This window comes from Silurus aristotelis, assembly GCF_946808225.1.
Source record: "Silurus aristotelis genome assembly, chromosome: 26".
Classification (NCBI taxonomy): domain Eukaryota; kingdom Metazoa; phylum Chordata; class Actinopteri; order Siluriformes; family Siluridae; genus Silurus; species Silurus aristotelis.
In genome coordinates this window covers 14,623,957-14,648,696 of record NC_139599.1, presented here as the reverse complement: position 1 = coordinate 14,648,696, position 24,740 = coordinate 14,623,957, and the positions used below count along the sequence as shown (strand labels likewise).

Sequence of the window (24,740 nt, the reverse complement as noted above, 5' to 3'; positions counted from 1 at the left end):
CAGTGTATCATGTTTAAACCCATTTTTTGAGCACCTACGACAAATCACTGACATGGCTTTGGTGTTTAAATCCAAATCTGCTGATGTGATGTAATCCTACTGAAATCATTTGTAGGGGGAAAAAAAACCTCCCCAAAAACAAAGCATCCATGATCTCTCCCTTCCCTTCCTGCTCGAGTGAGTCAATCTGCTGTCGTTATTTCCCCTTTATCTTTTTCCTCGTCTCGATTGTTTTGTTTGCTTTTTTTTTTCTCCTCCTTTTTTTTTTTTTTTTAACTCCCTGCCATCTGCTGCCTGCTGTTCGGTGACTGGCTGCCGTAAGTGGTGTTGGCGCACGCTCGTTCGTCTTGAGAACTCCCACTCCCTCGTAAGTGATAGCCCTCTCTGGCGCCGAGATCATGGAGTGCAAGTGATGGAGTGGAGCTGAGTGAGGGTGTGCTTCGAGTAGGTGCTAGGGAAAATATCATGCTGGAGCGGGGAAGAGGAGGAGGAAGAGAAAAAATGGATGCAATCATATTCTTTTGGGAGCAGAAATAAATAACAGTGTATTATGATATGAGGCACCGGCGTTGCACCATGTTCTGTTTGTAAAATGGAAAAATCACACAGTGGGAAAGGAGGAAGCGGAAGTGTGTGTGCGGCACAGGACAGTTGTTGAGTGCTGTATTAAATCTATGAGAAGACATCTGTTATATCATTTGATCTAATATTAAAATCAGCAGTATTTAGCGAATCATTTCGAAGTATTATGACACACTCATAATAATGCACAAATGACTTTTATGTGAATAAAATACAATTTGAAACAAATCCAAACAATGCAACAGAGCTCGATTGTTTTCCACTTTTTTTTTTTTTTTTTTTCAAGCTTCAGCAGATCGGATGCTCGTCTGACCTTCGGCAGCTGCCGCCTACAGACCGTGACATTGTTTTTTTCCCTTTTATGCGTTCGTTTATTTTTTCAGTCGTTTTCTCTACGCCAGCTTTCTACACCCCCCGTCTACCCACGCGCTGTTAAAGCCGCGCCGCTTTTTCTTTTACGGGCCGTTTTATTCACAGTAATAGACTCATTTTCTTTATTATTGTTTGTCTGTCCTTCTGGCCATATTTCCTGGAACCGTTTAAGTGGAGTGAGTCAGAGCTTGTGGGTTCTTTCTTCCATAATCTATCTTCAGAGCGAGTGAAAAGCAATAGGAAAAATTGCGGTATTAAACGAAAGTACAATAATAGCGTGCTCTTTTTTTTTTTTTTTTTTATCCCCCACCCTTTGAAATGTAGCAAAACTCTTGACTTTTAATAGAGCTAATATGGAAGGTTAAGTATATTTGAACTTTGTGACAGCTGTGAAGCAAATACACCTGTACATCTGTCTCTCTGTCTGTCCCTCAGAGGTATGCTGGGCTCCTTACGGCTGCAGCTGCGACTCAGAGACGAGACGGTCCTGCCGTCCAGCCATTACCAGCCGCTCACCGAATTACTGTGCCGCTCCGTCGAGACTCACCTCAACGTGAGTCTGAGTCATTACCACGAGCCACCCTTTTTCCAGTTTTAGACATTGTGGCTGTAATTTTAGAAAATTACTTCCTCGTTCGCTTGTCTGATGACGACAATGGGATGCCGTAACCAATTTGGTCACTTTAATGGAAAATCAGTTACACTGGCTCGGAGCTCATTTCACTTTCAGAGGGGGGGATTTTCATACGCATCGTGCGTATGAAAATTTCATAATGCTTGTGTCATTGGGAAAAAGACGATATTTAGAACAAAGAACTGCATTTATTCGGATGGAATCAAGTGTTGAATAATATTCGATTGTAAAACAGAGATGCCCAAACTAGAGCCTTTTACCTTCGATTTGGCCCAGAATGCTATATATGAGAATGGAGGAAAAGGGGGGATGCCATTTGAAAAAATTTGAAGAAAAAACAGCTTCACGTTCCTCATTAAAGGCCAACAAATGACTGTATTAGACATTGAATTCTATTATACTATAATACAATTTCTCATTGTACTAAAAGTTTCACTTATTTAGAATCTATCTATCTATCTATCTATCTATCTATCTATCTGTCTGTCTGTCTGTCTGTCTGTCTGTCTGTCTGTCTGTCTGTCTGTCTGTCTGTCTGTCTGTCTGTCTGTCTGTCTGTCTGTCTGTCTGTCTGTCTACAAAAAATACAATTTAATTTAAGTTTGGCCCTTCATAGAAAAAAAAAAGTTTGTGCACATTTGCTCTTTTGCTTTCCAATCTTCCTGAATGCCCTAACATAAGACCATGGTGTAAACCATAGGGCAACTGGCCGGACCTGGTCATGCTAATCGACGAGACGACAACGTCCGAGAACAGACAGGAAGTGGCCACTAATCTAGTGAAGCTCTTCCTAGGGCAAGGACTCATCAAAAAGTTCTTGGATGTACTTTTCAAACTGGAGCTGGAAAAGAATAGTATGTATATAAGGAACACGGTCCAATATCTCATGTTAAAATCCGATTAACACAATTTTAGTAAACCGTGCACTGTTTCTGATGTTCCTCAGCCGAACCAAACACCTTATTCAGGAGCAACTCTTTGGCTTCCAAGTCCATGGAGTCGTTCCTCAAGGTAAATACATATGTTATGGCATATTATAAATGCAATGAATTTAGTTAGATTATTATATTTTTTTTATAAACACCAGGATGTTTTTCTGTGCTTGAAGGTGGCCGGGATGCAGTATCTCCACAGGCTTCTCGGCCCCATCATCAATCGCATTTTTGAGGAGAAGAAGTATGTGGAACTGGATCCTAACAAGGTGGAACTGAAAGAAGCTGGGTAAGAAAATTACCCTGGCAATGAGGAACCATAGAAAGTCCCAATAACTTTCTCGTTTCATAGAACCATGGGGGAAACTATGACTTCCAAATTTCACTTATTAAAAAAATAGCACTAGTCGCTTGTCTGCACAACTTAAGTGCAGAATCAAGGTCATGAAATAATTTCTTCATTTTAAATTTAAACTTTGTTTTTTTTAGTGCATTCTCTACAGCTACAATTAGGGTCTCTCGTCTGGTTGATTAAGTCGGTGTGCAAAACTTTAATGGCTAGCTTCAGGACCAAAAAGCAAAAGATTCTTCTGTCTGCCCAGATACAACACAGTGAGTGTGTTAGTAGCGGCTCATTTAACCCTATGGTCCCAATTTAACCCTAAACCCTATGAGTTTACTGAAAACATTTTTATCTTGTACATAAAAATTGAAAGACAGAAATAGGTAAACTCCTAGAAATTAACTACAAGTCATTTACATAATCATTAATACAATCAGGGGGCCACTAAGCAGATGCGTAAACCGACACTGAATACGTGTAACTTACCATGCGATCACTGACATACTTTTAGATGGCTTTAAATACAATCCAAGGCACAATTCACATCTTAAATCTGGGATTGGACTAATTTACAATAAACTGTAAATGAAGCTATTCACTACTGGACACTCCATCGCTAGTAAATTTACTTAAAATCAAGCTAATAAATCTTCCTGAAAATATATATTGTTTTTTTAGGATTTATATGTAAAATTCATCGTTTGTACCGACAGGTGCGCGGGACTGCATCGTCTGCAGACAGAAGCTGATGTGATCCAGCAGAGCTCCAGCTTGCTCCAGTCGTACCTGTCTGAGCTGATGGCTGCCATCCTGCAGTCTTCCTCCTACTGCCCGATGCTGCTCTGCCAGGCTTTCCAGCAGCTCTATCAGAGAGTACAAGCTCGTTTCCCAGACCCGGAATACAGGGTAAAGATATATTCAGAAAAAAAACCTCCAGGCTTGGATCCAATCATTTGTATCGCTTCACTCTATGAGTTGTACATATAATATTTTCACTGATCATGAGCTTTATTCGCTGACAGAAAGCCAGGAAACAGCTCTAGTGCCTGATTTTTTGCAGAGGGTTTACACAAAGTGCATTAAGTGCTTAAAGTACTTGAGTTTGAGTGAAGGTTTGAATTACAGAACAGTGAAACTTGGACATGCGCCCTTTTTCTTGAGAAGTGCTCAAAAAATGTGCTTGAGTTACAAAAACACCTCTTGTCGAACCAGGTCACATTATACGAACGAGAAAATTATGTACATCGCCCATTATTTTCAAGCAAGCCTGATGTTTGTTGTAATTGAAACAGTAATGAAGGATTGTTGACATTGCTGATTCCTATGCACTTCTGTTTGCTCTTCTAGAAAGTGAAGTTCATCGCTGTGACCAGCTTTCTGTGTCTACGCTTCATTTCTCCTGCCATCATGTCACCCAAGCTCTTCCACCTGAGGGAGAAACACGCCGATGCCCGTACCAGCCGCACCCTTCTGCTCCTGGCTAAAGTAAGTTTGGCTTCGGCTTCAAAAACTCACATTTCCTCTTTCAAATTTGGCTCAGGCTTAGGAAATTATTCAACTCTTATCCATCTCCATCGACACTTTTGCAGGTCTCATATCTACCTTAAGCAAACTGTGGTCAGTTTGTCGTCATCAGATAACACACTGTTACTGAACATATGCGCACACTTTGCATTTTTATATGGCATTCGGCAGATGCCCTTATCCAGGGCGACTTACATTTATCTAAATAATAATAAAGTTTGACTGGAATGACCTATATTGATAGCTAGATTGTATCGTACTCGCCGATAACCTATTAATCAACTGATAGTTTTTAAAAATCTTTAAAGAAAATAAATAAATAAATACAGAAATTACACTCCATGTAAAATAGTCCTGAATTTTATTACAAAAAATAAAGAATCAATTAATGGAAATTTGCTTAATGATATAAATGTGAATATATTAATTATATTATATAATTATATTAGGGGCACAAGCCAGTGTACTCTTAGTGCCGGTCCCAAGCCCGGGTAAATGGGGAGGGTTGCGTTAGGAAGGGCATCCAGCGTAAAACATGTGCCAAATCAAATATGCGGATCACAAATGAGAATTTCATACCGGATCGGTCGAGGCCCGGGTTAACAACGACCGCCACAGGTATCGTTAGCCGACAGGGTACCGGTGGAAATTGGGCTACTGTTGGCCGAAGGAGGAGAAGGAGAGGAGGAAGGCGTCTACAGAGACGGCAGGAAAAGGAGCAGTGTAGGAGAGTAGAGGTTCGGGTTGGTACTTTAAATGTTGGTACTATGATGGGTAAAGGGAGAGAGATAGCTGATATGATGGAGAGGAGAAAGGTAGATGTGTTGTGTGTTCAGGAGACCAAGTGGAAAGGGAGTAAGGCCAGGAACATTGGAGGTGGGTTTAAACTGTTTTATCAGGGTGTGGATGGGAAGAGAAATGGTGTAGGGGTGATTCTGAAGGAAGCGTACAGTAAGAGTGTAGTGGAGGTGAAGAGAGTTTCTGATAGGGTGATGATCGTGAAGGTGGAAGTTGAAGGGATGATGATAAATGTCATCAGTGCCTATGCTCCACAAGTTGGCTGTGAGATGGAGGAGAAAGAAAGATTCTGGAGTGAATTAGATGAAGTGGTAGATGGTGTACCTAGGAAAGAACGATTGGTGATTGGGGCAGACTTTAATGGGCATGTAGGTGAAGGGAACAGAGGTGATGAGGAGGTGATGGGTAGGTATGGTTTTAAGGAGAGGAATGTGGAAGGGCAGATGGTGGTAGATTTTGCTAAAAGGATGGAAATGGCAGTGGTGAACACGTATTTTAAGAAGAAGGAGGATCATAGGGTGACGTATAAGAGTGGAGGAAGGTGCACACAGGTGGATTATCTTTTGTGTAGGAGATGCAACCTGAAGGAGATTGGAGACTGTAAGGTGTTGGCGGGGGACAGTGTAGCTAGACAGCATCGGATGGTGGTCTGTAGGATGGTTTTGGAGGCGAAGAAGAAGAGAAGGAAAGTAAGGTTTGAAAGAAGAATAAGATGGTGGAAACTGAAGGAGGAAGAGTGTAGTGTGAGGTTCAGGGAAGAGGTCAGACAGGGGCTTGGTGGTGGTGAAGAGGTGCCGGATGATTGGGCAACTACTGCAGGAGTGATGAGGGAGGCAGCTAGAAAAGTACTTGGTGTGACATCTGGAAATAGAAAGCAAGACAAGGAGACGTGGTGGTGGAATGAGGAAGTGCAGGAGAGCATTAGGGGAAAGAGATTGGCAAAACAGAAGTGGGATCGACAGAGTGATGAGAAGAGTAGGCAGGAGTACAAGGAGATGCGGCAGCAGGTTAAAAGGGATGTGGCGAAAGCCAAGGAAAAGGCATATGAGGAACTGTATAAGAGGTTGGACACTAAGGAAGGAGAAAAGGATTTATACCGATTGGCCAGGCAGAGGGACCGAGCTGGGAAGGATGTACTGCAAGTTAGAGCAATAAAGGATGGAGAGGGAAATGTGTTTACTAGTGAGGAGAGTGTGTTGAGAAGATGGAGGGAGTATTTTGAGCAGCTGATGAATGAGGAAAATCAGAGAGAGAGAAGGTTGGAGAATGTGGAGTTGGTGAAGCAGGATGTAGATAGGATTAGTAAGGAGGAAGTGAGAGCAGCGATTAAGAGGATGAAGAATGGAAAGTCGGTTGGACCAGATGACATACCGGTAGAAGCGTGGAGATGTTTAGGAGAGATGGCAGTGGAGTTTTTAACCAGATTGTTTAACAGGATTCTGGAAGGGGAGAGGATGCCTGAGGAATGGAGAAGGAGTGTGCTGGTACCGATCTTTAAGCATAAGGGAGATGTGCAGACCTGCAGTAACTACAGGGGAATTAAGTTGATCAGTCACACCATGAAGTTATGGGAAAGAGTAGTGGAAGTCAGGCTGAGAGAAGAGGTGACCATCTGTGAGCAACAGTATGGTTTCATGCCGAGGAAGAGCACCACAGATGCCTTATTTGCTTTGAGGATGTTGATGGAGAAGTATAGAGAAGGACAGAAGGAGCTGCATTGTGTATTTGTGGATTTAGAGAAAGCGTACGACAGGGTGCCGAGAGAGGAGTTGTGGTATTGTATGAGGAAGTCAGGTGTGTCAGAGAAGTATGTGAGGGTGGTGCAGGACATGTATGAGGACAGTGTGACGGCAGTAAAGTGTGCAGTAGGTACGACAGACTGGTTCAGGGTGAAGGTTGGACTGCATCAAGGATCGGCCCTGAGCCCTTTCCTGTTTGCAGTGGTGATGGACAGGTTGACGGACGAGGTCAGACAGGAGTCTCCCTGGACTATGATGTTTGCAGATGATATTGTGATTTGTGGTGAGAGTAGAGAGCAGGTTGAGAAGAGCCTGGAGAGGTGGAGATATGCGCTGGAGAGAAGGGGAATGAAAGTCAGTAGGAGTAAGACAGAGTACATGTGTGTGAATGAGAGGGAGGGCAGTGGAGTGATGCGGTTGCAGAGAGAAGAGGTGGAGAAGGTGAAGGAGTTCAGGTACCTGGGGTCAACAGTGCAAAGTAATGGAGAGTGTGTTAGGGAAGTAAAGAAAAGAGTGCAGGCAGGGTGGAGTGGGTGGAGAAGAGTGACAGGAGTGATTTGTGATAGAAGAGTATCTGCAAGAATGAAAGGGAAAGTTTATAGGACTGTGGTGAGACCTGCGATGTTGTATGGATTAGAGACAGTGGCATTGAGTAAAAAACAGGAGGTGGAGCTGGAGGTAGCAGAGCTGAAGATGTTGAGGTTTTCGTTGGGAGTGACGAGGATGGACAAGATTAGAAATGAGTTTATTAGAGGGACAGCACATGTAGGATGTTTTGGTGGCAAGGTGAGGGAGGCGAGATTGAGATGGTTTGGACATGTGCAGAGAAGGGACATGAATTATATTGGTAGAAAAATGCTGAAGATGGAGCCACCAGGTAGGAGGAAAAGAGGAAGGCCAAGGAGGAGGTTCATGGATGTGGTGAGGGAAGACATGCAGGTAGTTGGTGTAAAAGAGGCAGATATAGAGGACAGGGTGGTATGGAGACGGATGGTCCGCTGTGGCGACCCCTAATGGGAGCAGCCGAAAGAAGAAGAAGAAGAATTATATTAGGGAAAATAAAAGACATGCATTCAAATTGAAACAAAAAGTAACACTCCAAAACATACAAAAAGTTACAATCAAGATGAATTAAAGATTTTAAATAAACAGCATGTGGCACCAGTGATTCACCTCTAGAGGCTGCTCTCGTACTAACGCAACCCGGAAAAACTATCGATATGGATTTTTGTCTATAGTTCCAGCATTCCGTTATCAGTGACGATTAATCGGTAAAACTGATTAATCGGTCGACCTCTAATTCATACAAATGAGCAGCTCTGTGGTTAATGCCCAGGAGTGGCTGGGATTTGAAATCACAGGCTTCAGATAGTCCAATGCCTTTACCACTAAGCTACCACCTACTGGTGCTCAATACAACATCTTCTGCATTAACAACACCTCATGTATCCGTGCTTCCCTTTGCTTTTGGACTAAACCATGAAAGGGAAAGCCTTTCTATAGAATTTTGTTGATCTGTACTAATGAACAACTAAATACAACAACTTTATGAATTTTTAACCAAAGAAAAATTGTATACGAAGCTGTAAAATTATTGTTCCCAGGTAAGAATTGGTTTGCATAATAAACTCTAAATAAACACATGAAGTGCCTGACTTTCTACCTGATTTAGCAGAAATTTGACAGAACCTTAGGAAAAAGTGCAATTAAACCAAATGACATATCAATAAGAAAGTTCTTTGATCTTTTAGCTGGTCTAACGGTAATGTACGTTTTTCAGGCTCTTCAGGCCATCGGCAATCTGGACACCCTGGTGTGTTGCTCGAAGGAGCCGTGGATGGTGCCACTGCAGCCCGCCATCCAGCAGGGCATCGCCCAACTCAAGGACTTCATCACACGCCTGGTCAGCTGCCACGACTCGGAAGGTGAATTCATGGAGTATTACCGTTCGCAGCACTTAATCAGAGCCGTGAGTGCGCTCGTTCGCATTTGATCCAGCTCGAGGTGCGTTAGCTGTCGAAGACACTTGTGTTTTTAATTTTACGGACATTGTGAATGAGCACGAGATTGATATTTGCAGCTCAATTACTTGTTGTTGTTTTTTAGCTCTTGTAACACAGAAAAACATGAGCTATTGTCAGAAAATTGGGGAAAAAAAGGCTTTCTTGTGGTGGAAAACCTATTGTTAAATAAACATTTCTCCACAGGAAGCGTCACCATATCATCTTTTTTTTGTTAAATATTAATTTTTTTTGTATAAATCTAGTTATTATTGCGCTTTAGGTATATGGAGAAGTTCACTTTAGAAGCTTTTGGGAATGTGTTGCTATAGAACTTGTAGAATGTAAACATTGCAGGACGAGTCAATCAGCACAGACGTACCCATGACAGTATATGGTATTCATTCCTGCGTTTCCACTAGATCTTAGTTTGCAAGCTCGTATGAATCTCCAGTGCGGCTCCATGGAAAAAGAAGGCTTTCTCCTCCTGCACAAGACCAAAGACAAGGGCATCCTCATGACCTCTCCTTTTAAAAAGTATTATGTGACGCTCAGCAAAGACACGCTGTCTTACTCACGGACTCAGCATTCCAAGGTGAGTCACGCTAACAGCTCTGGATCGGGTTCACCCTTAGTGCATGAGAATTTTGTAACTTTTTTTTTCCACAACACAGAAGAGCTCGTTTATCTCCTTGCCGAAGATCCGTGCGGTGGAGAAGGTTGAGGAAAAATGCTTCGGAAGCGCCAACGTCATGCAGATCATCTCGAGCGAGGACTCCGGGCAGCAGGAGACACTCTACCTGGACTGCAGGGTACATAAGGCGGGGGAGGGTCTTTAGATCTGGAGTTCAATTCCATACTTTTTAATTTGTATGGCACTTTTAACAGTACACTTGAAGCCACTGCAGTTTGCCCTCTTCCTCATACATGAGCTCACAGACATCCAATGATTGGCTACTGCCTCTTTGATTGTGATTCCTACACATACAATGGAATCCGAATCATAATAGTAAAGTGTAAGGATTATGTGTCGTGACATTCTCGAATTTAAGGCACAATAAGCATACATTATATATGTGCAAAAGTTTGTACCCCCCTATGTTTTCTGGGTGGGTGAAAATCAATCTCTCTATTAAATTTTATTTACAGAAATAGAATTGAGATGAAACTGTTGTATGTTCTGCAACACGACAATCCCAGATATTTAAGGCATAGTCAGCACAGAATTGTATACAGTTGAGTGTAAAAGTTTGCATCCCCCATAGTTTCTGGATGGGCAAAAAAAAGTTTATGGATACAACAAATTCAGTGTCATTTATGAAATAAATACGAATAGATATCGATCTTTGCTGTAAATTACGTTAAAAATACAGCATGGGATTTTCATACATGTCAGATAGTGTGTCTTTTCCACCTAGAGAGCCCATATCATGGTTTCTTGGAAGGATTTGAACTCGTAATCTCGTTGAGTGCTTTTCGCTTGCCCCACTTGGAAGCCACTACGGATAATAAAATATGTTCTCCTAACCAAAATCACATAGTCCTACTCGATTGTCTTTTTTTTTTTTATAATGTTTTATAAGCACTCCCACATCTGGTTATATAACAGATCAACTGTGTAACCAGCACAGGATCATGTAAGAGTGTATATTTGTTCTTTCTGAGTCACGTGCACATGTCGCATGATGCTTTGGAATATTAAAACCTGCTTTTAATGTACAATATATACAGTATATGGCCAAATGTTTTTGGACACCTGAAGTTTGGTATGCGCTTTTTAAACATCCCATTCCACATTTAGTCCCCAATTTGCTGTTATGATAAACTCCAATCTTCTGGGAAGATGTTCCACTAGATTCTGGGGTGTGCTTGTGATGATATGTCACTCAGTGTTCCCATTCATTCCAAAGGTGCTCAATCTTTAAATCAGGCCAAAGGTCTATTACAGGCCACTGAGGATCTTTCACGCCAACCAATCCAAATCCATTCCAAGGTGGACAGGGGCATTGCATTGCTGGAACATGTTCGAGTCTTCTAGTTCAAGTATGGGGAAAATTACTTGTTACTGCATCCAATGACGTCCTTATACAATTGTATGAATACAGGTTTGTGCCAACAGTTTGGGGAAGAACCACATCTGGGTAGGAAAAAATGTGTAGGTGTCCCAATACTTCTGTCCATATAGTGTATAGATATACGCTTCGGATAGCAATAAAAAAGTTTGAAAAGCTAGAAGCCTACAGAAGCAAGGAACATACAAGAGAAGTCAGTTGTCGCTTATTATACCATTAATAAATCCAATTTCTTTTGTTAAATATGAACAGGTCTGGTTTCTATTGGTCTGAATTATATCAGAGTAAACCATACAGGTCTTTGTAAGTCGGTTACTACTATAGGAGTTATAATGTATCAGAACAACCTTCAATCACTTTTGAGTAATCAGCACCACCTTGATATGAGATACAGGTTTTAAAATAGCTGAGTCTCAAATATGTCTGTCTCTCTCTCTCTCTCTCTCTCTCTCTCTCTCTCTCTCTCTCTCTCAACATAATTCTCTTATCAGAGCGTAAACGAACTGAACCAGTGGCTCTCGGCTTTACGAAAAGCGTGCAGCCACAACACCAACACTATGAGCTGTTATCATCCAGGCATCTTCAAAGCTGACAGATGGAGCTGCTGCCACCAAAAGGAGAAAACAGGTACTGCAGTTGTTTTTTAACCAAGCAATCTTTTCAGACAAGTGCAGTTTGCAAAAAAATTCAAGATTTGAATAAAGTGAAATTTTGATTCATGCAACAAGCTTCCTGGCTTTTTGGCTGGGATCAAGTGTAGCTTCTGCAACCAGACAAATTCAAAAGGGCAATTGTTTTAAATGGAAATGACCTTTTCCCATTTTAATGGAAATGCCTTAATATACCTCTCAAACATATTTCCGAAATGTTGCGTTTTATTTCTTATTTCTGAATGTTTCTGACATAATAGTACTCATCCTTTTGCTTCATATTTTTTAACAGTTATAATACATATAATTGCTTTCTGGCTTTCTTCCTAACTCAGACCTAGGCTGCGACAAGACCAGACATGGTGTCACCCTGCAGGAATGGTACGACCCGCTGGATTCGGACCTGGAAGCTCAGCTGATTTACCGCCACCTGAGCGGCGTCCAACACACCATGAGGTACTCACTAATCCAGATGCACTGCTCTGGTAGGACAGAAATACTGCAGTATATTTAAAGATTTATCTCTCCGACCATAGTAATAACAACGCAATAAATACGGAGCTGCATATCATGCATATCAGCATGATGTTTCAAAAATTACAATCCTAATTCACATTTTAACATCTGGCCCCTTTTTCAACATCTTTTAGGGATAAATATTATGAACTGATAAAGCAAGAAGGAGTCGATGATTCAGATGTGGACCAAGGTACTGTGGAAGCTTCTTTATTTTATCCAATGATAAGAGTAGAAGGGTTTATATGCATGTACGTTATACTGCGATTGCATTACATGAGCCCCCATAAAAGGGCACGTGGGTGATTGAGACGTTAACATTGCGCTTAAAAGGCTTTTCCAGCCAGATGTGGTTCTTACCACAAACTTGGAGGTACACAGTTGTATAGGACACCTTTGAATGTGGTAGCGTGATATTTTCCCTTTCACTCAAACCTGTTTTAGCATTGCTCCATGAAGACATGGTTTATATGGGTTGGAGTGGAAGATCTTGAGTGGCCTGCTATAGAGCTCTGACCTCAAGCCTATTGGAATGAATTAGTTTGCTAACTGCACCGCAGGCCTCCTACATCAGCACCTACTTCTGTACCGCACTTTACTATCACCCGTGTGGCTGAATGAACACAAATCTCCGCAAGCACAATCCAAAATCTAGTGGAACATCTTCCCAGAAAAGTGGAGCAAATAACAGCAAATGATTCAAGATTTGATTGATATGAAACAATTGGAAATGATAAAGTGGTATTCAGAAAAGAGTGCAAAAGTGGAGTAAAAAAAGTAATGAGGTACAACAAACCAAAAAACATTAACAGTGACAATGGGGAGTAAATGTGGAACAGGATGTTCAAAAAGCACAAATCTTCTGGTCAGGTTTCCACGAAATGTCTATATAGTGTACTTTTAGACACCCTTGTGCATTTTGCCAACTCACCGTTTTCGTTTCTTCCACACCATCCAGATCCGAAGAAGGAGGACTGCGTATCGAGTCTTTTCAAGATTCTCCGAGATCTCTGCAACGCTCACGCGGCAGTGGAAGAGCAGGAACGTTTGAAAAACAAGAACGTTTTCCTCGAGTTACAGACGTAAAAAAACGGACGTTAAAAACAGACCAAAAAAAAGAAATAAAGGTTAAATACCAGGTCACACACTGACTTCATTTACAGGGTGTATTATGTGAACCCGCTCAACCCAAATGCACAGCAAGTTCACATATTGCAAAGGTTTCAGAGCAGGTTGCATGGCTCTTCTTTGAGGTGAGTTTACAGAATTAGTGGGCTGCCTTTCGAAAGCTCGTGTGCTTCAAGGCTAGATCTAATAGTTTGTAGTGCATCTTGTCCATGAGTGTATATGTGTTGCAGCTTGATAAGATCGTCAGCATGAAGGCACTGGAAATCACGTGTTCTGGCTGGTTCTCTTCGCTTATAGGCACTTTATCGTGCTTGTATTTTATATTAGAAACATTACTTTTTATTTCTTTGTAAACAAGTCCACATGTTTACAGTATTTTAAATATTACACCCGTGGGCCATTTTTATTAACATTTTTTCTCACAATCCTGCATTGTTTATTTGTGTCCTGTCTCCCGATTTCTTTATGACTCCCAAAAACACGTGTCGTCTCTGAGGTCTGCCGCCGCATCAGTATATCGATGGCTTCCTGATCCTCTCTGGTCAAAGGTGTAGGTGCATGATTGATCAGTTATGCCTGTAGGGGGAAAGGTGGTGAAGATGTGCATCAACCTGAAGAAGTGATTATTGAAAGCGGTCCAGCACGATATGAGACATTTTCGAAGACATTCGAGGAGTACAAAAAAAACCCAAAAAAACAATTCTGGTACTTTGGAAATTGAAATTAAATTGTTGGATGTTTTACAACAAGACAATCCCAGACCTAAGGCATAATAAGCAGATTAGAGTATACAGTTGAGGGCAAAAAATAATGCATCGTTCATACATTCCGGGATGGTGGTATTTTAATGCATGGTATCGTAATGCATGTCTGATATTCTCATTAACGGTACAAGTGAAGGACACGACAATTTCATAGAGGTAAATGAAGGCAAAACTGGTTCGACGACAAGCTGTTAAACTGATTTCAATACAAAACGAATACACATGTATAGTGAGTGCTGTTTGATTCACTATATAGTCCCTCTCATTAAAATCCATCCCTGCTGTTCATTCCCTTGCATTCCCTCTGGACCCCTGCCAGTAAACAGCTCATATTATCTCCACTTTATTGACAGTATTGCCAGCGATGCGACACTCGCGATCCTCCATCTGCGCTCAGTATTGATAGGTTTATCAATTATTCACAAAGTATGCCGTTTCTGTTGTTGCCATGCTTCAACTTATCAGTTGTCAATTTTGTGTAAAGCATTAGTCAGCCCCAAAACCAGTGTGTATTATAGACATGTATTTCTGATTGTCTTTTTATAGTTTGGGTTTTGTTACGACATGAATGTAAGCGACGAGGCCATTTTTTTTGTAGCTAGCAGCCTTGTTTTGTACACTAGATGGCTCTGCAGTATTTAAATATTTATACCACAAACCGGGCCATAGAAATCTGGGAACCCGTAGAAATGGTGTGAAAAGATAACACATGTTTAGATCGATGCCTTGATTAGAAATGTAGACAAACTGATCCATTAAAAATGCTGATATTCGAACTGACACCCATTTAAGCAATAGTTTATTGTTTCAATGTATCACTTTGCATAATTTTTAAATGCTGATTAGTATTAAAATTATGTCTCACAAACACTCATCTTTTGCGATGTGCTCATTCCTAAATGATCTTCAAAAACAGTTATTATGCAGTCGATGCCTTCCGTTGAATGAGTTATAGAGGGTGTGTGTGTTAACATTGTAAAGGTATACATTGTGATAAAAAATTGTCTATGTCCGTTGTTATACATAAAGCTAGTTAGACAAAGAATGTTAATGAATATACAAATATACAAATTCTTTATCCAAACTTAATTTGAATCCAATCGAATTTAATCTCATTAGGATCAAATGGAAACTACTTAGATGCATGCAAAACTGTGGTAGTGACAGGATTGTTGAGTGGGTGGGATTGATCAAGGGTGGTCAGATTTTCTTTGGGAGGAGTCAGGATTGGTCTAAATTTCTGTGGAAGGAGGTGGGATTGGTCAGTTTTTTTTTAAAGCATTTGGGAATTGTCAGAGTTTCTATGGGATTGGCTGGGATTGGTTGAGTTTACTGTGGGGGTGGAAAAAAATTATTGTCTGCCCAGGAAGTGTCTGTAGAAGCAGGCAGGATTGGTAAGTTTGTAGATAGGCTTGACCAAGAGTGTCTACAGAAGCAAGAAAGACTGGTCAAGTGTTTTGCAGGACTGAGTGGGTCAAATGTTCTGAGAGTGGGAGGGCTTTTGTTGTGGGTTTGTCTAGGGTTGCTCAACTTCAGTAAGGGGAGGTGGTAGCATAGTGGTTAAGGCATTGGGCTTTGGATCAGAAGGTCAAAGGTCATGAGCTCAAATCTCAGTCACATTAAGTTGCCCCTGAGAAAGGCCCTTAACCCTGCTGCTTAACCCAGAGCTGCTCAGTTGTGCACACAGAAAAATAGGGGTGTTCTTTATACACCGAAAGGTATATTTGCTACGAAAGTACCCTGTAAGGTACAAGAAATTTTCCTTTAGGTGACAGCTGTGGACCTTTGTTTTTCAATTGAAAAGTATAAAATCCATCCTGACCAGTGTTCAGAGGTACCTTGCTGTACCCCGCTAGGGTACGGCTGGTGCAACAAAGCATTTGTACTCTTTTAGGTACATTTCTGTACTTTGAATTTTCTGTGTGTATGAAGAGATAAAAAAAAAGTTACGTCGCCCTTGATAAGGGCGTCTGCCAATCGCCGTAAATGTAAATGTTAGTATGGGAAAGAGGCAAAACTGGTAAGTATCTGTTAAAGAGGACAGTATTAGTAAAACTTTCCCTGGGATCAGTCAGGTTGATTAGGAGTGTCTACAGGGTGAGCAACTTTGGTCGTATGTTCTGCGGAAACAAGTGGGATTTGTCAGGATTTTCTGTAAAAGCACGGAGAATTCTGCATGAGCCGGAAGGATTGCTCTAGAAAGTCTATGAGAATGGGTGGAATTGGTCAAATTTTCTGAATCTGCGGGGACTGGTTGGAATTTCTGTGGGAGCAGACAGGTTTAGTCAATCTTTCTGTCGAATCTAGAGAGGGTTGGTCAAACTTACTGTGGGAGCAGGCAGGATTGGTCAATCTTTCTGCAGAAATCTGGGGGTTGATCAAACTTTTTGCAGGAGCAGGCAGACCAGTCAGCATAGGATTGGGTAAAATTGGGTTGGTCAACCTGTCTGTGAAAGCAGGGGGGTTTGTCAAAATGTCTCCAAAAGCAGTTGGTGAAGAATGTCTCCTGGTCAAATTACTGCAGGAGTGAAACCAGAAAGTAATAACAATATTAGAAATAGTAAGATTAAGGAAATAACCTTTTGCTATTAACATTATTAATCCATACAGGATTATGTCCGGTTTTGGAGCTTCCAAAAGGTTCACAAATCTATCTATCTAGTATGAGGTCTTTTATAGACTATGGACAAAAAGAAAAACATGTGTATGGATTCATAATGTCCTGTTAATAAATCTTTGCACTATATAAGCCTTGCGTGCTGTGTTTAATAAAAAGGAGCAGTTTAATGAATCACTGTGTCTTACAAACTGTAGGAGGAATGTGTTTCCTGTTTACGCCTGTGAAACTTGAGCAGGTCATATGTTTCTCTCATCTGCTTGCCCACACAAATCACCCCTGAAGAGCACCCATGCTGCTGTTGCAGTCTATTATGTAGAAGGTATATGTCTGGCCATAGCTGCCATATTATCAAGTCTTCTGCCCTGTCTATGTTTAAAAACAGTTATAACTTTGTTTCAAAACACTGGAGATTCCTTTCAAAAAGGCAACTGAAAATCTTCATCATATGAATGATATATTATACTTGTGGCTGGTCTGACTGTCCAAGCTTGTTGAAAATGTATCAGACCAATGGATTCATCAAGCAGTCTGAGGTTGGGGTTGGGAATAGAAAAATTTCTAGATCCACAATTCAAATGATCTGAGATAAAGCGCCTTTGAGGAGGCTCACAATTTTGTATGCCTGCTCCCCCAATCCTGTTTAAAACCAATATTATGACAGCTTTGTAATCTGAGAACTGCTTATAAAAATATAAAAATAGCTTTGTTAGACCTATAATTCATGCGTTTCCATGTTAAAGCTAAAATGACTTGAAGAATACATGGAGTCAAGAACTGTGATTAAACTGAGCAGGGGTGTGGAAAGAGACCTCAAATTACAACGCTCGCGGATTTATTTCCTTTTCATCAGTTTTGATGAATAATACTTGTATGTGGTCTAATTTAGTTTCTTTGAACTATAAATCCAGTGGCATTGTGTGGCCATTCATGCACCATGGGAACAATTCGGGCACAATGAAAATTCAACTTGAAACATAATTAGGTGGGGCGACCCCTTAGTATGTTCCTCCACCTTTCTTGCCAACCTTATGTGTATTCTTGCTCCTCGTTGCTACCTTTTATCATGTGTCAGGAAGGGGATGATTAAGGGTAGCAAAGAAGGACAAGAACACATTCTTGTCCTTTTTTAACTACCTTCAATCACCCCTTCCCTCTTTGCCACCTCTTAATGTGTTCTTGCCCCCATTTGCACTATTTTTTCCTTCTCTTTCGCGTATTTGCAACATTTTAGTCTGCCCTTGCTCCTTTTATCCACCTTTTAGCAGGGTCTGGTGCTTCTCTACCACCCTTTTTTTTGTTCTTGCCCCATATGTTTTCTGTTTATTGTGTTTCTTTGGCACATTTTATTTCCGTTTCCCATTTTGCCACTTCTTGGTGTGTCCTTGCTCACATTTTGCCACTGCCGGTCTTGGATACCGTTTAGCATGGTCCTGCCTCTCTTTTGCACCTCTTAGTATGTTCTTGCTCCTTTTTGACACTGCTTTGTGAATTGTCTACCTGTCTTTTACCATGTTCCTGCCGCTCTATGTGTGTTCTTGACTCTTTATGCCAGTTCCTAATGGGTTCCTGCCTCTTTGTGCCACCTTTTTCGTGTTCTTGCCTCCTTGTCCCTTTATGGTGTGTTCCTCACAGCTTTTTCTTCAACCTTAACTCTGTTCAGGACACTTTGCCAACCCTTATTGTGCTTTTGTGTCTCTTTGCCATGCTGTCCTTAAAAACCTGGGCCATCATAATGAGCTTTTTAATTACCTTTCACATATTTACTGGCTGCTCATCAATAAGGGTCAGGGGTTTACTTTTCCTGATTAACCTGCTTCCGTGATGGACGACCCCAAAATCGTCTCACCGGAAGTGCACAAATTCCAGAGGTCGATTCCGGAAGTAGGGCTTCCATCCGGTCCATTTGTGGTGCATAATCAGCAGCACTATTTGACTCAACATCTCTCGGAATCGACTCCGAATCTAAATGTATTGTTTGGTCCAATTCCCCGATAGTATCAAAATGTTATTAATCTACTCAATGTTCTATTAATCCTAATATCTAAAAAAAATTTGCAGAAATAAAATATTGTGAAAAAAAGAAATCTCGACTCATACAAACGATTAAACATTCATAAACGATTAAACACCCTGCATAAATCATGCTCTATTGTCTCCTACTTATAGCAGTAATATATTTATTATGAAGTAAGCCAATCTTTTGTATATTTAGCCTTTTATTTTAGTGCAAATTTCAATAATTATAAAAAAAAAACAAAAAAAAACAAACAAATTGAATCGAGTGTATGGAGTCGACTCTTCCGGAGTTCCAATTCACTTGAAACGGAGAATCGAGTCGTTTCGGGAACCGATTCACAGCTCGGTTGGGGAAACACGTGTACACATTTCTACCTAAAAGAAAGAAATGACGAAAGAAAGAAAGATAGATAGAAAACACAGTTATTCGTTTGGTGCAGATGTTTTTCCTTCTCATTTAAAAAGTGGTATTATGATGATAAAAAAAAAAAAAAATCACATCAGTTAAATCACAAAACACAATCACAGATTTAACGCAAGGCTTCCCTGGTAGATTTGCATACAGTTTGTCCAAAACACTCGTATTTAAATGAGCAAACGTGTTGTAATTGACTCACGTGTGATGCGTGAAAACGTGGCTCGGCCGGCGTTTTCCCGTGCATCCCGGTACACTCCACCCTCTCCGGCTCAGCATCCATGTTGTTCGCATCCGAGTGTGTGTGTGAGTGTGTGTGAGTGTGAGAGTGTGTGTGTGTGTGTGTGTGTGTGTGTGTGTGTGTGTGTGTGTAGGGAGTGGCAGCAGCCATCGCATGCCGGCAGAAATATTTCCATTCAAAGGAAACGGTGAAGCTGCACACTGCCTGCTCGGGGGTTTGACTGAAAAACGGATGGACTTTTAAAAGGTAAACAAGTGTTTGTGTTGTTTTTGTTTTTATTTTGCTTTATAACCGGCCGTGATTCGGGCCGCGACAGAAAACACGCCGCATCGCCAAAACAATAGATCACCGTGTAGTCTGCGCCTGTGCTTTATTTACAAACTGTCTCAACTATCATCTATAAACATACCCAAAATACATCTTTTTTATATATTCATCATTTATTTTCTCTTTCTCTTCTCTGAGTCATTCTCAGCTCCTCAAACGGCCGCTTAGATGATAAATAACCCTAAAGATCTCGTCTCTTGTCTCTGTCTTACGAATTACGTCCTAAAATATCATATATTTATTTAAAAAATAAAGAATAAATGACCCCTTACAGGATAGTCTGATTGCCTATGTTTATATTTTCCATGGGAAAAATGTCCCACTGGTGTTCCCTTTATCTTGGGAGGATGTGCACAAGCTGTGTGTTTAGCATAGCTTTCAGCAGAGGGAGGGGTCGTTCAATACGATCCACACACGGTATTCGGTAAATCGCGGTTTTCGGTAAATCGATAAGTATTGGTTTCATTTTGCAAATATATTTTTTTGCATTATATAAAAAGGAGGTGCCAAGAAACTGGTGTTTGATGTAACAAGGTAATACAAGAGGTGATTTTAGATTTAGAGGTGCTATTTTGCAGGGGAACTGGTTTCAGTGGTTCAATTCAGTAACATTTATTGTATTCGGGAAGACGCTCTTAATCTCATTCATACAGCTAAATAAATATGGGGTTAAGGGCCTTGCTCAGGGGTCCATGGGTGTATTGGATTTGAACTCACAACCTTCAGATCCGAGGTCCAGTGTCTTGAACACCTATCACCTCCCTGGGTCAGTTCAGATTTATTTGTAGAGCACTTTTAACACTGGAGCTTTGTAGTCGTAAAGAGGTTATAACATTCAAATATATAAGTTTAGCTTTAATGAGTGAGGCAGTGGTGACAGTGGCAAGCAAAAATTCTCTGAGATGGTATGAAGAAGAATCCTTGAGATGAACCAAATGTCCATTCATCACAGTTCCATCATTGCTGAGGTGAACTGTTCAGTGACGGGTGCTTAAATGCAGATCGTTTCATGATAATTGCAGTCATAAGCGATTGTAACAGACTTGAGTATGACGTTGATTAGGCAAATCTGAAAAGATGAACGGGACATGGTCACTGGTACCTCAGGAGCATGGTTAACTTGACCAATAGAGTAGTTCAGTGGTTAGCCTCACACTTCGAACTGAGGTTGAGGGGTTCGAATCCCACCCTCTCTGTTTGTAGTTGTAGTTTTGTGGTTCTTCTGCATACTCTGGTTTCCTCACCTGGACCAAAGGTTGTGTTGAAGGAGTTGTAGGCTAGTTAGCATTTACACACTTTGTCCATACTGCGTGATAGTGTCCTGTGATGGATGGAATCCCCACTCCACCTCTTGTGCTTGGAGTTTCAGGTTTCTTCTGTGTTCTCTGGTTTCCTCACCAGGACCAAAGATGGTGAAACCCTCCAGAATTCCCTGACAGTTCCACCAAGGATTGAAGATTCTACTCTGTTATTTCTCATTTGCCTTTAATTGTAATGTAAGACATGATTTGTGTGAGATCTTTCAGTACTTTAGTACTTTGCTTGCTTGAGCGTCATAGGTGAGATTTTGTCCGTGAAGTGATTGCTCGCTCGAACTTCTGATCAGAGAGACGAGTTTACATCCCAGCACCTCCACTGTTGGGCCCTTGATCAAGGCCCTTAACCCTTACCTGCTCAGCCATATAAATGAAATCATTGTAATTTGTTTGGGATCATGATGTCTGCCAAATGTCTAAAATGTCTGTGACAGCTGAAAACCGTACAGTGTAAACCTACCATTATGTTATCTAGCTAAAGTATATCAGATTTATTTATTTATTTTGGAGGGGGGGTTTCTAACAGGCATAACAGTGTAATAACAATATAACTCAGACAATGTTTTTCCTAGGAATTAACTAAAGGTCTACCTTTTTGTGATTTATATGAATTCCTATTTCCCGAGCTGAGCAGTCGACTTCCAGGTTAGGTGGTAGCTTAGTGGTTTGGATCCAAAGTGCATGAGTTTAAATCCCAGCCACACCAAGCTCCCACTCCTGGGCCCTTAAGCAAGATCCTTAACTTCCTCCATTGCTGCTCAGTTATATGAATGAGGTAAAATGTAAGTCGCTATGGATAACGGTGTCTGCCAAATGCCATGAATGTAAATGTAAAGGCTTCTCAGTGACTCTGTGGTAGTCACCGGAATCAAACTCTTGTGAAGAAACCTTGTGAGGAACCAGACTCAAATTAGAACCGATTCTTCTGGGTAAGAATTGGACATGGGCTTTTACAGCCATAAACCTCAATACCATGATCAAATATCGAATGATGACCATCTCATAATGTACTAAAATTTTTAAGAGAGGAAGGTTCTGAGGCTAAATAGCTTTTAAAAGATTTAGTTTTTTATTTATAACAACTGATTGTTCTATTTTGCAACTCTAACGTGAGAGATTAGTCCTCGCTGTATAAACATTTTTGTCCCACTGTTATTTGCAGAATTGCTTCAATTCAACTACTTTGAAGGGCGTTTGAGGTCCTGCCAGGGCATCTTATTGGGGTTCATGTCAGGACTTGACTACGAGACTCCAAATCTGCCATTTTGTTTCTTTTCATTTAAATCGTGGACTTATTTCATAACCCAATTGCTCTTTTGTACTTCAGAATATGGACAGATTGCTGGATTTTCTGCTTGAAGATTTTCTGATAGAGAGCAGAATTAATGGTTTCATATAGATACATGGAGAGGCCAGTAATAGTTTGTTTTAATCTCCTCTCATTTCTTCTCAGGAATCCTTTTTTTATCAGTGACGTCGCTTGATTAGTAATAACTAATATTCAAGCTTCTGAGGTGTCTGGTTTTTAAGGGAATACTGAAATGAGGGTGTGCCAGCCTCTTCTAATTTGACATGTGTTTTTTCTCAGTCCTACAGGTAAAATGGAGAGTGCGACCCACAGTTTGAATATCTAGTGCCTCGTGGATTATTCCCCCTCTCACAAGCAAACACCATGAACATGCTAAAGTCCAGCGGCCTTAAGATCCCCGGCAGGGGTCCGAAGCACTCCAGCCCGGTGGGACGAACCACCACGGGGCCCCCGTCCGCCCCCGCAACTCAGAAAGACAGTAAGTCACCATTTTGTCTCCCGGTTTCTCTCTGGCAGCCCTCAACACACAGGAAGTCATGATGCCTTCCATTCCAGTTAACCATGATTCAGCTGTTTTTCAGCAGTGAAACTGGCAGCATTGGAATTTCAGAGAGTCTAGAGCAGGAGCTGTTGATTTACTGACACAGACTGTGAACTGAGTAATAAGCTCTAGTGCTCTACATTGTTTGACACAGAAGAGCGTCATGGTTCAGCTCCGCTGTGGAATGCTTGGAGTGGGAAAAAAAGGAAACACAGGAAGTGAGGTCTCACTGTGTAAACAGCCAGCAGCCTTTAACTGCACAGGGTCTTTAAAAAGTTCATTGTTTGCTGTTTATCAGTATGTTATGGTCTCTTATCTGCGACGCACAGGCCTCAGAAAAAGCTTGTGTTCTTTATAAGATGCACCAGTATCAGTTAAATCTTTATTTTTGGGGTGTAGCACATTGCTTGTTTCTTTTTATTTGTTTTTATAGACAACATACTTTCATCCAGGGAGCAGAATTATGGCTTTGTCTTCTGACTTTTCCAAAATACAACAGCTGGTCTTATGACTTATCGCAAATCAAACAGAGGGCTAGAAAACTTTTATTTATGATTATTGGAACTGCGCTATTGGACGATCCACCTGAAGGAAAAAAATATTTCAGGGTGGTAATTATATCTCTGTCTCTTCTTGGACTGCCAACAAGATGCAGGTTTTTTTTTTAAAGTTGGATTAGCATTACTAAGGACGATGCAGATTTGGGGTGATATTGCCAATGAATTATGCATGCCTGTGGAGACAGCCTTTATATTTTATATTGGCTGGCCTCGGCGATTGGCGTCATTAGCTGGAATATTTTTAAGCGCACTTGTTGGATACACTTGTTCAGTAAGTAGTATTTTGAGTCTAGAAATGGAAATTAAAGTCATTTAAACCTCACATAAACCACGACAGTCTGTCCTATCCATGTCACATGAATCTTTGCGGTAATGGAGAACGGTTAAAAAAAGCAAAGAAAACAAATGCTTGCATATATCAGTATGAACGTGTTATTCGCAAGCGAGGGCAGAGCTCGCTGTCAACACGCCAGCCGTAATTGCAATGCAGTACACCAAACATAACATTAGACAATAGGACGGCGTACAAGCAGGGTTTTTTTTGGTTATTTTGGTTCCTCCTGTCTGTATATTGAGCATTATTACGTTAGAGACACGTTTTTTTCCTAGAAATAGTTTTAAAGAACATTCTGTTTGTCTGCTTTATATGTCATCCAATACGTCACTTTGAATGCTGGAAGTAGTTCAGTGGTTAAGATGTTGGACTTTTAACTAAAAATTAGCTAGCACCACCACCTGGGTCTTTGAGCAAGGTCCATTACCCTCATTTGCATAAATAAGTGTCCCTCTGTATGAAGGTGTGTCCAAATTGAACATAAACCTTGATTTTATCAATAAATACAATACAATAAATTTTTGAATCCCCAATTCCAGGTATTCTCAGCCTAAAAATACTAAGAATCAAGCGCAAGGCTTTGGAGTAGATCCCACAAAACAAAAATGCAAATCAAATTGAGTTCCTCATTGGAGTGCGTGGATATTTGGCTTTATTTGACTTTTGAATAAAAAAAAAACAAAAAAAACAAAACAAGGTAAGACAACTTAAACAACCTCCCCTCCCCATCCACCCAACAGACTGATCCCATTGGTTTATGGGTCCGAATGAAAATGTACTGATGGTGCACCAATGGAGTTCAGAGGGTTGAGGGCCTTTCTCAAGGGCCCCAGATTGGCAACTTGAAAATACTCCTGTTAAAACACTTATCTACCATGTTGGTAGAGAGCCACTGGGTTTATTAGAAGGTCTAAAAAAGTGTTTCTGTTTCACAAGCAGCTTTTAGGGTAAATCAGCAATCCCGAACTCATTTCTGAGATGTCGGCAGATGTTTTTCCAGCAGATGT

The 24,740-nt window shown here is 40.9% G+C and overlaps 2 protein-coding genes and 1 long non-coding RNA gene across 5 annotated transcripts in view; 2 read left to right on the top strand and 1 right to left on the bottom strand.

Moving 5' to 3' along the window:
• The window catches only part of rasa4 (RAS p21 protein activator 4), a 45,217-nt gene extending 30,293 nt beyond the window's left edge, over nucleotides 1–14,924 (top strand). Inside the window, exons 9-21 of the mRNA XM_083530688.1 lie at nucleotides 1,390–1,507; nucleotides 2,289–2,442; nucleotides 2,535–2,599; nucleotides 2,697–2,809; nucleotides 3,577–3,769; nucleotides 4,211–4,348; nucleotides 8,705–8,849; nucleotides 9,347–9,519; nucleotides 9,599–9,736; nucleotides 11,488–11,623; nucleotides 11,982–12,102; nucleotides 12,297–12,355; nucleotides 13,121–14,924. Coding sequence (XP_083386814.1) covers nucleotides 1,390–1,507; nucleotides 2,289–2,442; nucleotides 2,535–2,599; nucleotides 2,697–2,809; nucleotides 3,577–3,769; nucleotides 4,211–4,348; nucleotides 8,705–8,849; nucleotides 9,347–9,519; nucleotides 9,599–9,736; nucleotides 11,488–11,623; nucleotides 11,982–12,102; nucleotides 12,297–12,355; nucleotides 13,121–13,248 — 1,681 coding nt within the window. The 3' untranslated portion in view covers nucleotides 13,249–14,924. The remainder of the gene's footprint in view (nucleotides 1–1,389; nucleotides 1,508–2,288; nucleotides 2,443–2,534; nucleotides 2,600–2,696; nucleotides 2,810–3,576; nucleotides 3,770–4,210; nucleotides 4,349–8,704; nucleotides 8,850–9,346; nucleotides 9,520–9,598; nucleotides 9,737–11,487; nucleotides 11,624–11,981; nucleotides 12,103–12,296; nucleotides 12,356–13,120) is intronic.
• A 411-nt stretch (nucleotides 14,925–15,335) lies between these two features.
• On the bottom strand, nucleotides 15,336–19,410 carry LOC310720256. The gene is made up of 3 exons (XR_014531691.1): nucleotides 19,308–19,410; nucleotides 16,382–19,065; nucleotides 15,336–16,289 (listed from the first exon to the last, which is right to left on the bottom strand). It is a non-coding gene; the product is annotated as an uncharacterized lncRNA (long non-coding RNA).
• clip2 (CAP-GLY domain containing linker protein 2) overlaps nucleotides 19,204–24,740 on the top strand; it is a 29,380-nt gene continuing 23,843 nt past the window's right edge. The window contains exons 1-2 of one of the 3 annotated variants that reach the window (XM_083530684.1): nucleotides 19,204–19,592; nucleotides 22,578–22,776. In XM_083530684.1, the coding sequence (XP_083386810.1) occupies nucleotides 22,662–22,776 (115 nt within the window). In that variant the 5' untranslated portion in view covers nucleotides 19,204–19,592; nucleotides 22,578–22,661. The remainder of the gene's footprint in view (nucleotides 19,593–22,577; nucleotides 22,777–24,740) is intronic. The other 2 variants (XM_083530683.1, XM_083530682.1) reach the window with 2 other exon arrangements.